At 47.1% G+C, this 16,154-nt stretch overlaps 1 protein-coding gene across 2 annotated transcripts in view; it reads right to left on the bottom strand.

The window, feature by feature from the left end:
• The window catches only part of PPP2R5D (protein phosphatase 2 regulatory subunit B'delta), a 31,031-nt gene that overhangs the window by 2,962 nt on the left and 11,915 nt on the right, over positions 1-16,154 (bottom strand). For both annotated transcript variants that reach the window (XM_064446538.1, XM_064446540.1), the window contains exons 7-15: positions 15,608-15,738; positions 15,142-15,201; positions 14,342-14,450; positions 13,409-13,462; positions 10,486-10,656; positions 8,298-8,425; positions 6,149-6,250; positions 952-1,024; positions 374-490 (exon numbers count right to left, since the gene is read on the bottom strand). In XM_064446538.1, coding sequence (XP_064302608.1) covers positions 374-490; positions 952-1,024; positions 6,149-6,250; positions 8,298-8,425; positions 10,486-10,656; positions 13,409-13,462; positions 14,342-14,450; positions 15,142-15,201; positions 15,608-15,738 — 945 coding nt within the window. The remainder of the gene's footprint in view (positions 1-373; positions 491-951; positions 1,025-6,148; positions 6,251-8,297; positions 8,426-10,485; positions 10,657-13,408; positions 13,463-14,341; positions 14,451-15,141; positions 15,202-15,607; positions 15,739-16,154) is intronic.

Below are 16,154 nucleotides of genomic sequence, written 5' to 3'. Positions count from 1 at the left end.
CTACAGACAAACCAAAGGAGTCAGGGATCAGTAGCAAACCCCTTCACCCCTCCAGCCTCCCCATTATCTGGCTCCAGCTGCTCTAGGATATGCCAGGTAACACCGCAGCATGCTGCAGAACAGGCTGAGAGCCAAACACAGACCAAAAGGGCACAGAAAAGTCCCGCTTGCACTTTTTCCAGAGTGGGAAGGTTAAACAAACCCCACTCTTCAGACTACAGGTTGATCCCTAAAGATCAGGGATGAGAGCACGGGCATTTACCCTCAGAACACTTGAAAAGAGGCAGTTCTGGCTGCTGGACCCTGGGCTGACTATGCTGATGTCCTGGCTGGTCCGAGAGCAGTTGTGGAAGAACCCTAGTCACCTACGCACCTGCACAGCCTCTGTCTCCACCGTTTTCTTCAGTAGCTGTATATCCTCTGCAGTTGGGGTCTCTGTTTCCATACAGCAGACAGGAGGCAATGGTGGAGGTGCGTAATACATGGGGTACTGCAGACAACACAGACAGCTGGAGAGTCAGCATGCCATCCAACACTAAGCCTCCTCCCTCTGCATCCTAACATAGCACAGCACACTTCTTCCAGCTGCCTTTGCTGGCATCTGCAAAGGTAGCAGTAGGTACACAGACAGGAAAGGAGGATCTTCTACCCATCCTACCTGTGCCATCAGAGCCACAGCATACCGCATGCGCCGCCACAGCTGAGAGAGGAGTCCATAAACATGTACATGCTCTAAGGCATTACTTAGAAGTCAGTGCTACAGAGGGCCAGGCTGGGAAAACACTGCCAGCATCCCCAAGACACTGGGTTTTGGGAGGGACAGACCACCCATGCAGCTGTGTGCACAGGACTGAGATCAGGTGCTAGAGCCTGCTCTCATGAGCTGAGGAAGCAGGTCAAGACCCTCAGCACATTCCTGTTTCATTCATCCTAGGTCCTGCTGTTACCCACCTGAGGGTTTAGTCGGGCCAGCTCCTCTATTTTCTGCCACATTTCTTCCCGTTCCTTCATCCTGAACCTTCCCCTGCAGAGAGAGACAGCGCGCAAGCATGAACTGCCAGGGAAGGTACAGCTTTTGCTCACAGGAAGACAAAAGAGACAGCAGAAAAGTGCAGGCGAGGGGAAGAACTGCTCCGTCCTTCAAACACCCCTAATTCTATCTACAGGTGAGATGCGGCAAGAAGAGGGGACACAGTGCAGCCAGCAGGAGGTAGGCAGGCATCCTCCTAGCTCACAAGGTGGCAGCAGCGGGCTGTACAGTTTGGTTTTTTCTGGCTTTGTGCTGCAGGAGTGGACCAGAGCGACTGGTTTCTGGAGTAAAGCAATGACACCAGTTTGGACGTCAAATGTTTTCCTGGTGCCCCACAGATGCACAAACAGATGCACAGGGCAAACTGCCATTTCCAACAGAGCTGGGGCTCAACTGCCTGCAGTGTCCTCTCTGGCCATAACAACCCCAGGCATGGCTCTTGAACTTGGCACAGACCTTAAGTGACCGTTCAACTGGGCCACCTGTAAATCCCAGGGCAGTGAATGTTCCCTGCAAACAGGTGAGCATCCACCACTCCTTGTTATTCTCTTCTCCATCTGCACTAAAATCTCTGCTTTGTTTCTGATTATAACTAACTATCTGGCTTTCATCCCAGCTACTGGTCTCTCTACTGCCCTATATATCCATGGTAAGGAAGTTCTTATACTCTGTAATCACCTCACACTCTTGAAATATATGTAAGAAAGAAGGCTAAAAACAAGACTGAAGCTGCCAAGCATTCAAGCAGCAGACTACTCCATCAGAGAACATAGGGTCAAAAAAAAAAAACAACCAACCAACCTCACCCAAACCCAAACCCCAAATGAATAACCCACACCTCATTTTCTGACAGAGCTCTGGATATCTCTGCAGGGGACTGTGACCAGGAGTTTGCACTGATCTTCCCTAGCTCTTTCCTGCCTCATCCCCGATTTCTCTAGAATCCTTTTTAATGTCTGGTAAAGAGAAACATATGTATTGCTCCAATCTTGCCACTGGAAATGCAGACCAATATGTCTTTCCACAAAGACCCTCACATCATGAAGGCCACTGACCATCAAAGCAATGTCTACTTTTCCAGTATTGTGTCTACTGCCATGCCATGTATAGGTGTAATAAACCTTGTTTTGTTCGGCCGGAATACATCACATTACTGGTCTGGTACACAGTGAGCCACGAGGGCACTCATCCAGTCATTCAGCTCCATGCACCTCTAGCATGAGTTCTTTCCTTTCAGATCACCAAAGCAGTCTGAATAGCATCAGGAAAGCCCTCCATTCCTCATTGCACTTCAAGATCCACCAGTTTATCCATCATGTGCTCAGCAGATATTGCAAAAGACCACCTTGCAAAGAGAATACCCAGTGTGACTAAAAGCAGTGCTTCTAAAAGTCTGAAAGCTTTACACCTGTGATTATTCTTTTCAGCCAAACAAGTATTTCCAAAGAATGAAACAAGTTTCATCTTTATTATGATGCCACACTGATTTAACTGTAGTATTACAGCTATCCAGCATAGGAAACTTCCTCCCAGCCTCATCAATCAGCCTGGCTTTACCTCCTACGCTAGGACATGTCCATTGGAGTTCATCTGAAAGTGTCACTCATCCACATTGAGTCTCTGGAGAATCCTACCTTTCTCAACAGCAACACCTCACAGGACAGTGCTGAGTCTACAGGGCCAGCACCCCCAGCCCTGCTTTCCAGGTGATGTGTACCTCATCAGTTCCCTTCATTCCTGATGCCATTACTAGCAGTATTTGGACATTTGGAAAAGAAGAGCTATATTGGGAGGTACCTTCTCCTTCCCACTGCTGTGGCCTACACCGAAGGATGCAAGGTAGCTCCTACCAGAGAGATGTCAGGTGTCAGGGTGGCATGCTGACACCACACTTCTTGAAAGGCAGTGTTCAAGGCCCTCACACTTTTACAGAAGGGCACATTCGGGACCACACACTATCTATCTGCCCCAACCTCCCTGCAGTTTTCTGAAGGGTTCTGATAATTCAAACACTTTCAAGATATCTGGGGAGATTAGTAAGGTGCGGTCAGTCCATCTGCACTGAACAGTAGAGAGCCTCTCCACATGATCCGGGGACAGTCTGGCCCTCCATGACCAGCCTTGGCTGCAGCTGCACAGCCAGGGTGCAGCAGTGATGGGCCTGAGCTGGCATGTCACTGGTAGGCATGGTAACTAATTAATAACATGGCTAAGACTTTTCTAAGCAGGCCTCTCAACATCTGGTTGCAGCCTAATTTTGTACCTAGAAGCTCTCTCCTTTTCTCTGTTTCACATTTACTGGCTTTGTTCGCATGTGCAGTCCTTCCCACACGTTCTGTCTTCTAGTTCACAGGACAAGGTCTCTAGTGGCTCATTGGAAAAACACTTCATAGGTGTCTCTTCCTTTTTCTGTCTACGCTCAAGAAACCTCAGCGTTTCAAACTTGTCAGTCTTACTGAATAAAGCCAAGGTCCTGTGGAAAAAGCAAGGCATTGCACAGTTAAAGGTCAATCCTGCATTACAGTGATCCAGCCAGCATTCCCACAGGCAGCCTTCAGCATGCTGCTTTACACTGGAGGCACTTGACATTACAGCCTTACAGATTTTTATTAGGAAAAAAACCACCAGCACTATTTCTGTTTGTTTTAAGTCTCTGTGGTTGAAAAGAAAATGACAGTTGACTGCAATGTCACATTACTGTCCGCCGACAGGCATGGCCTGCCGTCAGCTCTGCCAGGGAGGCAGCAGAAATGAGCTGCAGGTGCAGCATGTCTTCTCCACTGGAACGGAGGCAATGCAACCTGCTGCTCACCAGAACAGGTTGCAGCACTCTGTGGAAAGAGAGGCAGGTAGGGGAAGCGCAGGAATGGCACCCCAAACTGAGGTAGACTCTTCAGTATGAAATTATCTTATTCCACCAGGGAGACACCACCAAACAACACTTTCTGCTGCCTGTGAAATATGTTTTTCTAACCCTGTTCATTCCAGCAACGACGTATTCTATTAGGCTCCAGCATATGCAGCCACAATGTAAAGTGCACACGGGTTTGCTTATACTTCTTGGATATTTTAAAGACATGGCAGGAAAAGATGACATTTTCACAATGAACTTAAGCAAAGAACTCGGGCATATTGCTCTAGTAAACCCAGGTTTCTAATCCATCTTCCCAAGTGCACGCTCTTCTCCCCCACCATTTTCCTACGTCCTGTCCAGTCCCAGGCCCCTTGCCCAAGAAACCCCAAACTCCTCACTTCTCTAATTTGTTCCCTTCACCTATCCCATTCCTACTATCCATTGACATTAAGAGTAACGCTACCACCACAACCCCTCCACAAACCGGCTCTTCACTGTAGCTCCACCCAAAGCCTCTACCTCCTTTCTACCTCCTTGCCCAGACAAGGTGCTCTTCCCCACCAACCTGCTTGCTGTCCTATCCCATCCCCTTCTGCCACTGATTTCCCTTTCTAGTTGTTTCCCAGCCTGGCCCTACAAACCTTTCATAGCATTCTCTCCCAGCTCTAGCATCCCTTCAAAGGAGGACCTTTTCACACTTCTCAAGCCAGAAACAGCTGCTAAAGCTGTGCTAGCAACAGCAGAGTTGAGCCTTCTTGTTTTCGCCCAGAAAGGCCTCTTTAGCTGGGTCCCTGTGGCAGGGAAATCCCATTTAGCTGAGGAAATGTATCATGCTCATTGTAGGTAAAATCATCTCAGATTCAGCTGCTAAAAGACATTTTTACATTCTGCCCACCAAGCTTTCAAACGGCATTTTAGCAGATTTGGTTAACTGGGAGAGCAAAAGGTATATCCTTGATAAAAACCCAACACAAGGTTTTCTGAAACATAATTAGGCAGAGAGGCACTAGAGGAAAAAAAATAAATCATCTTAACATGAGCAGAAAACAGTGCAGCTCTACCCATCCATTTCTTGGACAGATCTGAGCTGCTTTGTTGACCTTTTCCAGAACAATCCTCCATCATCCACACACCAATACTGGGACCAGTCACCCCCAGCAGGTCAGCACAGGTAGAAGCTAAACAGGCAGAAAAAGCTCCTGATGGAAACACCAGGTAGATGTCATAGTAAATGTGCTGTCACTGTGACTTAAAATACATGTGCAGACATTTGTGGGCTTCAAAAACGCCCTAAAATGGGAAAGAAAAAAAGTCTTGCTTCCTCCCAATTTAGATGTTAACAAAACCTTGATTTCTCCATATGCAGGTTACCCATCCCCACACTCTAATCCATATCGCAACTTTGTTATTTATTACTATTTCACAAAAAAATGAATGTACCCCAGAGCTCCCCACTGCCAGCAAGGGTTAGCCCTGCTCCCCCCACTGCTGCCCGTGTTGCAGCCCTGGCTCATCCAGGAATGAGAAGCATTATTTTATGTCACTAAGTCAGCAGAAAACAGACCCAGAAAAAAAAAAAAAACCAAACAAAAACCAAACCCAAACCAAAAAACTTCCTTCTACCTTACTGAACTGACTCAGCTCACCAGGGCAAGTCATTCATACAAGTACCAAAACGAGTATGAGGAAGCAGAAAAAGTGAGTTTTTTCCTCTTTACGGCATCACGGCACAGAGAGTTGCTGAGCTTAGATTTTATCCCCACCATTTGCTCTTTGAAATTCCAGGTATTATTCCATCTTTATTAATGGAAAATTGAAAGCATCCTGTGGCATGAAATATGCATTATGCCCGCTGCAGCAAAGCTCTTCAAAGAAGTCCTTCTAAAGCAGCAGGATTCCACTGGCATCACTACAACATATACGAACTGGCAAATATTTCCAAGGCAGAGCGTAAGTGTCTCTGCAAAGCTGAGTATCCTCTACATCAGAATTAATTTCCTTATGACCCAGCAAACTCTGTCACTCTTTTCTGAGCTACCTGCTTCAGCAGAACTGAAAGAATTTTTATCAGGGCACACATTTTACCTCTTCTCATCCCTACACATCCCTACACATAGTTATTGCTGAGGAATCCTACTTTTTGACAAAATTATTTGTGCCACTTTTCCATTTTCCCTCTGCCTACTGGCATCTACCATCTGCTGCTGTACCCCAAGGAGAGTCCAGGATGACCTCAAGTTACTTGGCATGAACCTCTTACTCACTTCTGCTTCTCTGCCTTGTATTGCTGTGTGCAGTCATCAAAAAGCTTTTGGTTCATCTCCATGAACAGCTTCAGTGCATTATAAATCAGCCCATGGATCGTCCTGCAAAGAAATGAGGAAAGGAGAACAAGTCATGATGGTATCCTCCAGGTTCTCACCCTGAGTTAGCACCAGCAGCACAGACAGGAGTTAACACCAGCAGCAACTCACATTCTACAGGAACGTGACAAAAGATTTTCACACAGTTGCAGCTCTTACCATGGGAAACCCCCTCCACAAACACAGCAGAGACTATCGCACAGGAAGAAAGAGACGGAGAAGAACGCGAAGACCACTGGGACAGGTCTGCTCTGCTGTGGTCAGACTGAGTGCAAAAATATGCATTCACACATTTATTTCGTGTAGTTGGAAACTGGAAAGGAAGGATGCTAGGGACCTGCTCAGGGCTGTTCTCAAAGGGGCTTTACCTAATCTAGCTTTAGTGCCTCCCACAGTTCACCGCAATGACTTTTTTGTGCTGCCCAGCATTCAGTCATGAGCTTTGTCGCCGAGCTGTCCAAAACACAGACATTCAGCAGCCCTGTAGAGATGGGAAGCAGCACAGAGAATACCACAGAGGAAAAGCCAACTTTGTGTCAGCAATTTATGGATAGCCTGCACTGTGTGTGAGCTCACTCTGGGACAAAGACTCTCCCGGGGAATATAAACAATTACTGAAGCTGTCTCTGAAATACCTGACCCAGAGGCAAAAGACAAGAGACTCTGTAGATTGAGCTCTGTGCCTCACCAGCTCTACAGATAGAATAAGGAAGAGCTACAGCCCTGCTGGATTTAGGCAGGCTGTCTGACGAAGTGTGGAGTAGACAAGCTATGGGAAGGAAGGGGAGAATCTGAGGTACTCAACCTGCCCTGAGAAGATGTGGCTGGTGATAAAACAAGGAGAAATAAGAGGAAAACACCTTCACAACTTCTTCTGCCATACCACTGGGAAGGAGCCAAGACAACAAGACAGAAACAGCAGAATCATGAATATTGACTGATGCAAAAAGGAAACAGAACTGGTGAAGGTTTTCAAACAAGAACATAAAGTCCTTTTCTGAACTCTGATCAGGAAGGCCAGTAACACCGAGTGAGTGTCTGTGCGCACATGGGCCTATGGTCACACGCATCATACATGTGTGTGCATACAGGTATGTGCCTGTTGGTGCACATGCGTGCGTATCTGGGTGTTTGTGTGCATTCAGGTCTGCGTGTCTGAGTCTACCCCAGTCTTTAGAGCACCCTTGACTGGTGGCTCAGGTTTGTGCTTCCTGATACAATGAAGAGAAGGAAGTAGCCAAACAGCAGGCCAGTGGGGAGCTCTCTGCAAACAAGTTCCACCTCACAACCCTGTCTTTGCTACCACAGCATAATCCTAAGCCCTGGACTCACCCAGCCTCCCCAGAATTAATTACTTTGCTTTTTTCCACCCTCTGGAATAGGGGAATATGATTTTTTTTGTCTTCTTGTGGTTTTGCTGGAAGATTTTATGATCTAGGCTACGGACTGAGTATTTTCAGCTGATTTGTTAGAAGGAAGTGAGTTTTACAACTCGAATTAACCAGGTAAGGAATCAACTGAAGAAGCAGTCAGAAGAAAGGAAGTTGATTGGAGAACGATAGAGCAGACTAGTACTGAGGAATCAGACACAGAGGGCAATAATTCGACATAGGACATCTGCGTGAGTAGTTCTGCTTTCTCTGTTCTTCCTGTACTCAAGAAGTCAGGCATTGCATTAGCCAAGGTCTCTGTTCATGGACAGCATATGGGTGATCATTACTTAAGAAGGAGCCAGAAATTGGCTGGAAAACCTACGTACTGCAAACCTCCAAGAGACCAGCAGCATCAGTGATATGCAGGTATCAAACTCTGGGTAGACTCAATGGCCTTGAGGCAGGTCACTGCAGGTGCCTGACCCCTTGCAGAAGCAGGCCACTGTGGTCTGCTGTGACACTTTTCCATGCTGACACTACTAACAACCCCCCTGGCTCAGAACCTGGTGTCACTGAGTGCCACGCATCATTGCACTGTAACGGCATGCCCCAAGATCGCTCGTAGGTCAAGCAATCCTGCATGCACAGCAAGTGCCAGGGCATGCGGAAAGACCTACTTGTTCCAGTGACTCTTGGAGTTCTTGTAGAGCGCTGGAAACATGATCGGGAGAATTTTGGCTGCGTTATCGCTGATCAGGCTCATGATATACTCGTTGTTCCAATAGTACAGTGCTCGCTCTGCCACCTGCAGTGGGATAGAAAGCCATCCTTGGAGAAGCTCCTTCCAGTAACACCTGTGGTGCACAGGGAAACTGCGCAGTGCTGAGACCAGAGCTTGCCGCCACCCAGCTGAGGAGCAAATGGTTCCCCACAATGTGGGCAGTAGGGCTGACCTTCACCACCTTCTACAAGGCCAATCATCACTGCTGCCCAGCCTTCTTTCCCTTAGCCTCTTCCAGACACTTCTCACTTTCCTGGGTTACATTCTTGACTAGGCAAGCCTATCGATATACTGACGACTCCAACATCCTTTACACAACACTTGAGGACACTAATGTCATCCATTCCAGGTCCCAGTTCAGACTAGCTCCAAGCCTCCTTTGTTTCCTAAGACTGTCCTCTGCAAAGCTCTTTTCCTCCCATTCTTACCTGGCCTTCCCCACAAGAGTCCCTCTGGCCTTCGGAGCATGCTTCAGTCACCAGGCCCACAGTTCAGCCCCTGATTTAGTAAGGGTGAAAATATGGAAAATCTTGGGGCAGCCATCCTGCTCTAACAAGACAAACAAGTCTAACAAGTTTCCACATAGTGATAGATTCAACCACAGTTCTTCATATTTAACCACAAATCTGGGCAATGCAGATTACCAGGTTAATTTCTGCATTTAATGCTAGCTTGAAAATGGCTTGAAAACCTAGAGAGACATCCAGGCTCAGTTTCATATTTCAGATGATGGAGAACTCACTATATCCCCTTAAATGTATTGTTCCACACGAGTAAATGAAGTGAAACTTGCCTTGTGTTCACTTACCTAGCTTTGGTTTCCAGCTATTAGATCCTGTTAAGCCTTTGTCTGCTAGATTAACCACAATCCACTCAGAGAACACTCTCCGGCACCAAGGTGTTCAGACTTACCAAGAAGTCAATTCCTATTTTTGCTCTCAGACAAGCTGCAGACACAGAGACTGTTCAGCCTGACTGTATGGGACACCTTTGGTGTTAATTTTCTTAGGCTGTAAAGTGTTAGTACCGTCTTCAGGTTTTCTAGTCTTGTTTTTCAAAGAGTTGGCAACAGATGAGAGCTGCTATCAAGTACAGGATGCCTCTCCTCCAGCCTTTACCCTACTTTATTCAAGCTCCTTAATTTCCTACGGTAGGTCCTTCCACACCCAAAGGTCATGTTAGTCCTTTGGTTCCCATCCCCACACCAATGATCCACGTCCAGCTGGTTTCCATCAGGCTCCCCCAGTCCTTTCCAGGAAACAGTGATCTTTTACATACACATGACCTAGAGTGACCTCATTTTTGGCTTGTAAACCATGACTTTGTACCGCTCTGTACAAAAAGACAGACTGAAGCCATTCTGCCTCACTGTGCAGTTATGTTCGCTCTGGGGAAGGGCTATTTCACTATTTAACACCCCACCCATATCTGGGTCAGCCATGCGTTTCACCAGCGAGCTATCTTCTTCCCAGGTGCTCTTCAGAGCAACCTAAAGCAATGAGCCAAAAACACCTGCTAGGAGCTACTAACAGGTCCTACCACCATTAAACATTTTAAACCTTAAGACTACCAGCCACAGATATTGGCTGTAGTACCAGGCTAAAACAACTTTCCTTCAGTGGGAACATGGAAGAAGCAGACTCTAGCACTTTTTCAGTGTACCTCACTCTTTACCACCTACACCAGAATAATACAAAGTACCTTCTCTGCGCACTGTCTCTTTGGTTGGCCTCCCTCCAATACTGCAGCCAGCTTGGTTTTACTGCAACAGGGTGACACTGGATGGATCTCCTGTATGTTTGGTCTGCTCCAGTTCCAGCCTGCTGCAATACGTGGTGCTGACTAGCACAGTGCAGCAGGAGGGCATCCATCGATCTGCTTTGTTTTCTCTTTGGGTGAGCTTGCTCTGTGGTTGTGGTGAGGATTCTCACCACCTCCCACCATGTGTCAACCCAATACTTACCCTGGTCACACCTCCATGTGCCACTGATCCACAAAGACGAGCCCAAAAGCTGCGGTGTCACCCTCATATGCCAAGCGGATTACAAGCCAGTGCCCTATCCCCTCCCTGAGCTGCAACCCACCTGAAAGTGTGGGCTGGAGACACACTTGGCCAACTGCCTGAACAAGGGCTCCATAACTTTCACAAACTCAGATGGCTCAATCACATCCAGGATCTCCTCCAGCTCATTTAAAAACATCACCTCCTTGGGACTGTGAGTTTTCGGCCAGAACTTCAGCAAGCCCACAATCACCTGAGTGGGGAGGGTGCAGAGATAGTGTTAGAGGCTGAAAGTTAACACCAGCTGTGAAATAAATTTTTAACGTTCTAGTCACAACAGCAGAGTGGAGGAAGTTACAGACGAGACTTTCTCAGAAAGCCAAGGTGGATTATTGGGGAAGAAAGAGGAGAAAAGCCCAAACTCTGCCAAGTTCCATGCAAGACAGCAGCACTACCCAGGCTGCTACAATTCTGTAATACAAGCACAAAGCTCAGAACCACTTTTTTCCCCAAACACAGCTTACCACGTAAGGCTCAAACCAGAGTGGGCAGCAGCTGTCAGATAGTGCAGAGCAACCATGGAAGATCAACTAATAAAACTGGAAATGCTATGGAGGTCACTGAGGAATCATTATTCACAAAGCTTGAACACTGGGGAGCACCCAATAAATAATGCAATGCATGGGTTTGGGACAAGGAAGCACTATTTCACACAAAAGTAATTGGATTATGGAGCTCATTCTTGCACGACTTTGTGGAGACTCAAAGTCCAAACAGACCTCAGAAGGGAGTAGACAAGTTTGTGGAAGTTACACCTAATGGTGATAATTAAATATGACAAGGCAGATGCAACTTCTGGTTTAGTAAACTATTGCTTACAAGATACTGGAAGAATATACTAGGGAAAGGGCTATATCCCACTTGGTTTTATTTATTTATTTTTAATATTGCTTCCTTCCCTACCCATCTGCTTCTAGACGTGGTCAAAGGCAGGATCCAAGATCCTGCAGACCTTCACTCTGTTGGAGCCATTGATATGGCATTTACAGAAATGCTAACTCTGTGGACACTCGATTCACACACAACTGGTGATAAGAGCTGCTCTTTCAAACTGTGTGTACTTCAGCAACCTGATCCTGAAGCCAGCACTTGAGAGGAAGTTCACAGCAGTGGAGGGACGGTAGTGGGCAATGGAACAGTAAGATCAGAAACATCTGAGCATTGTTTCTACCAACTTAAGGCTTGAGAAACCAACACTTTGGTATCCTCAGTGTTTGTCATTACTCAGGTCTGCCACTCAGGCAAAAGTTAGCTTCAGTGACTCAGATGTAATTTCTCCTACAGCTAAGGTGGTGCGAGGTGTGTCAAGTCTGTCTTTGCTATTACTGAGCACATCTGAGGCCTTGCTCACCTGGCAGTCATTCAGACTACTGTTAATGCAAGAGCTACCATGTCAAGCTTTGCTGAGCAAGCTTCTGGGAGGCCCACTCTAAGCAAGTATAGACCTAGTGAGTGATCTGGCCTACTTCCAGCGCTGGTGGCAACATCTCCTAGTACATTCAAGAGCCTTGCTGATGTACAAGCCCTGTGATCCATCAAGGCTTCAATAACCCCAGTCATCTCAGGAGTCTATTCAAAACCTTCAAAAGGAGGATGCTTCAACAGGACACAACCTGTGGCAATACAGCCTTGGTATGTCCGGTTGAGACCCAACGCAACACCCACTGAAGGTAATGAAATCGGGTCATCCCACTGCTTTCCACAAGCACCAAACCAGACATAGATCTCTAACCCATTACCCAAGAAGCAGTGATGAACCGTGGAGCTTTACTATTTGAATAAGCTGCAAAATGAATCCTGGAATTATTGACAGATTTCTATTTCTCTCTTCTCCCTCACCCTACAGTTAAGTGCTTTGGCAAGAGGCTGTTGGGCTGGATGTCAGCCACAGGAAGCACTCAGCATGATCAGGAAGCTACTTTACGCAGTTTGTTTCAGAGCAGGCTTTTGGGAACACAGGAAATGGAGGACCCACATTTAAAGGAAAAGCTGGAAGGTCTGCTTCAGCACTGCTGGTGTCAGAGCTGAGGAGCCAGAAAGCTGACAACAGCTGACCAGCTTCCACCGAGCACAGTCAGGCTCACCATGAACACACACATTTAAGCCAGAGAACAGAACGACCCCAGCTAGCATTACTTATTAAAATGCTCACACTTTCTGGTGCTCCCTGCTACCGTGTCACAAGCATGTGTTCTTTGGCCATCTGCTGTTTTGAGGCTGTGAAGCTCAGCTCTGTAGAAGACATTTCCTGGCCTACAGTGGGTGGAGAAACACTTGTCTCCTGCTTGCACCCTCTGCTAAGCCAGCATATAGCCTGGTTAACAGTAACTGGAATATGTGAGGTCCCCATCCCTGCTGCTCACACATTTCAGAATCTGCTGCTTCCCAGCACTACATCCTGAAGGCAAATGCGTCTACAATGTCGCTTAACACTTTGGACATAGGAGACTGATGCTACAGTAGCAAGGAGAATACTTTCATCAAGAACAGTGGCTCGCCTAAGCAGACCTTTGTGTCCCAGGTTCCTAACCTCATCCCCACAGTTCTTTAGACAACTCCAGCAGTCTGGAGTGAACTCTTAGGATTTCAGGGCCCCCATGAGCTCGCATTGGTTCCATCAGATATCAGATAGTCATGTGTTTTGCCTCTGCAGCATGTCATTAGCTGAAAGCTCTGCCCTGAAAGGACAGCTTGGTATAGTGTTCCTTTTGCTACACCAAGATCCAAAGCACAAAGGAAGACTATAGCCTACCCTCCCGAAGCTTGCAGGAGAGAATGCTAAAGGCCTGCACATGAGCAGCACAGTTCCTTCTGCCCACAGGGTATCAGACAAACCCAGTAAACAATCCACTTGACTCCCAGCCTCTTTAGCCTTTTTTCACCAATGAAGCCATGCAGCTCTTCAGGACTTGACTGACACACAGAGGTTAAGCAAGGTTACTCACTGGTTCTGTCAAGCTGCTGTCTTTCTCCAAGAACTGTACAACACAGTACGCCAACTGTAGGAAAAAAACCATGGCAAGATTAGAGCTTCCTCAAGTGTACCTGATATTAAAGTGCCACCACCACCCTAGGCTGGAAGTCACATTATGTCCTCCACAGTATGTGTGATGAGTAGACAGTCGCCGCTACAAATGAATCTAGTTCTTCTGATGGCAAGTGAAGGCTCTAAGACCAAGCAGGCAGGGCCTGAGCTCAGGACATTCGTGCAGTGCAAAGCATAGAACCTGAGCCACCTAGAGCAGTCTGCAGCTAATATATTCAAATGCAAGCAGAGCGGCACACATGGGAAGGAACAAACCTGACTATCACAAAGCCCTGCCCCATAAAAACAAGGCTGGGAGAACAGACACCACTGCTCAATACCCATACTTTTTCACTTCCTAGCCTGAGTCCGGATCTTATCTACTCTTCTATTATGTATTCTAAATTGCAAGAAATTAATCTCTATACCAGCCTAGCAGCCCAGCACAATGATTTCTCTGCATATCTCAGTAGTGACTAACAGCTGACACACCACACGCACAGGCTGATGACTGCAGCTTGGAATTTTACCTCTCTGGTTTCAGCAGGGCCCCAATATTTCACAAACTTCCAGCACAGAAAGGCAAAGCAGGTCACAGCGTTAAATCAGCAGGAGATGGCAGGATACCCTCCTATCAGCCAGTGGCAAAAAGCACGCACGTATACATACAGGCCCAGGCACAGCAAGACTGGGACAAATCGCTGCAGTAAGAGACTAGTGCAGAGCCCAAAATATCTCACAGCAAGAACTTTGTACAACACAGTAATGCAGCTGGTGAATAGCTATAAGTAAGCCTGAACAACAACTTTTGCAAGAATCACATTCTGCCCTGGGAACTTCAAGCAATTCTCACCTGTGGGTGGTAGACACTGAGAGACTTCACCTTGTGCAGTGGTAGCAAGACTCTGATGAGGAACATCTTGTGCTCTTCCTTCAGAGGCAAAGCAAACCCATTGATTATGCTGAGAAGAAACAAGAGTCTCATTAACATCTTCACCCAGCAGAAATACAGTATCTCTCGCCTCAAAAGGATCAGTGGCTTGCCCTAGGTCTCATTAGTCATTTGAAAAAGCACCCACCAGGAGAATTGTGGTTGCTGGGGCCCAACTTACACACATACCATGATCAGCAAGTGTTTCCTCAACAGGCACAGCAGGGAAATGCCTCTGAAAGGGCCTGGGCTCTGCTCTGTCCTGTGCCAGGCTGAGCCCACGCACACTTAAGCAGAACCTCTGGGGAAAGCCAGCACAGAAACAGCCCAGTCCTCAAGGCTTGTCCTTTACAGAACTGGAGGATGGCAGCATAACAGATGGCTGCAAATGGAAGGACAGTTGAAGCCATGGAGTAGGCTGCCCACTGCTAAGGCTTCTCAGGGCTGTGAGGAACTCTTACTGCCTGCTGAGGCAAGACAGCAAGTGTGACTGGACTCAAACTCAAAAAAACAGGAGACAAATCTGAGAAGGAGAAGACTACCACTGCATTTATCAGCAGGCTAGAGAGTACTTTCCCTGTGTGCTTTGTCAGACTGAGATCCTCTGGAAGAGGTGGCTCCTGCAATAACTGCTGAAAGAAGACACTGCCAGCTCACACAGCATGCTGGGTGGGGTGTCTTACTCACTATGGGCCCTCTGGGGCTTCCAGAAGCACCCTTACCTTCCCAGGATCTCCAGCAGCTCTGCAATCCCATTGTGGTGCTCTGTTTCATAGATGAACCTAAAGAGAAGAGAAGAATGAGAGGTCATTGCCAAACACCGGATACAGTTTGATAAGCAAAAGGAAGGAAAAACACTGGAGTGGCAAGTCTCCTAGCAAACAACAGAACTCCAAGACAGCAAGGCAAGGTATAAGAGATATAAGCAAATAAATTCATGGCCCCCAGATCAGCTAAATCTCACAGGTCCCAACATTTGCTATGTGGGCTGAAGACAGTGCTATCACATCCTCGCTGCTCTTAAGCACAGGTGAATGCTATCTCTACCAAAGCAGTGTAACATAACTGAGCCACTTAGCTAATCACAGTCTGGATCAGAGAGAATCACAGCCTAGTGAGTGCCACAAATTTATCTCACTGGATTGTCCCACTCACACACTAGGCCAGTGGCACTAAGAAACATCTCACCTGTAAAATATATTGTTGATCTGCCGCCTCACATACGCTCGCAGACCCAGAAACTTCCCGTAGATCCTGTGCAGAATAGTCTTTAGGAAGTCTCGTTCTCTGGGGTCTTCACTGTCAAAGAGATCCAGCAGCTGTGGGGAGAGAAATTCAGTCAGTGTCTGCATATTGCCTGTCTGGACAAAGCTACCAGAAACACTGGGCACCGCTCCTGCTTGGCAAAAGTGGCTCTTTCAGTTGAGTGATGCCTTTAGCACAGCAGTCACTTCTCTGAAACATGCAGCCTCCCAGTCACAAGCTGAAACCATCAGCACTTCTTTCATCTTTAGAAACACAGTGATGGCCTGCACACTCTATAAAGCTGCACATGCCCATATTTCTCCTGCAAGGTTCCCAGCACCCCTCTCCACCTGTACAATGAGTGATGAGTTCCAGTGACCACAGCTTGCACACACTCTTGCCCTGCACAGAGAATTCTGGCTGCTCATTCAAGACTAGACCAAGGAAAAAAGAAAACCCACATAATCAAGCACCTGCTGACAAAGCTGGA

The sequence above is a fragment of the Phalacrocorax carbo genome, chromosome 3 (genome assembly GCF_963921805.1).
Source record: "Phalacrocorax carbo chromosome 3, bPhaCar2.1, whole genome shotgun sequence".
Lineage (NCBI taxonomy): Eukaryota > Metazoa > Chordata > Aves > Suliformes > Phalacrocoracidae > Phalacrocorax > Phalacrocorax carbo.
The sequence above is the reverse complement of the archived record's forward strand: the minus strand, read 5'-3'. Positions and strand labels throughout refer to the sequence as shown.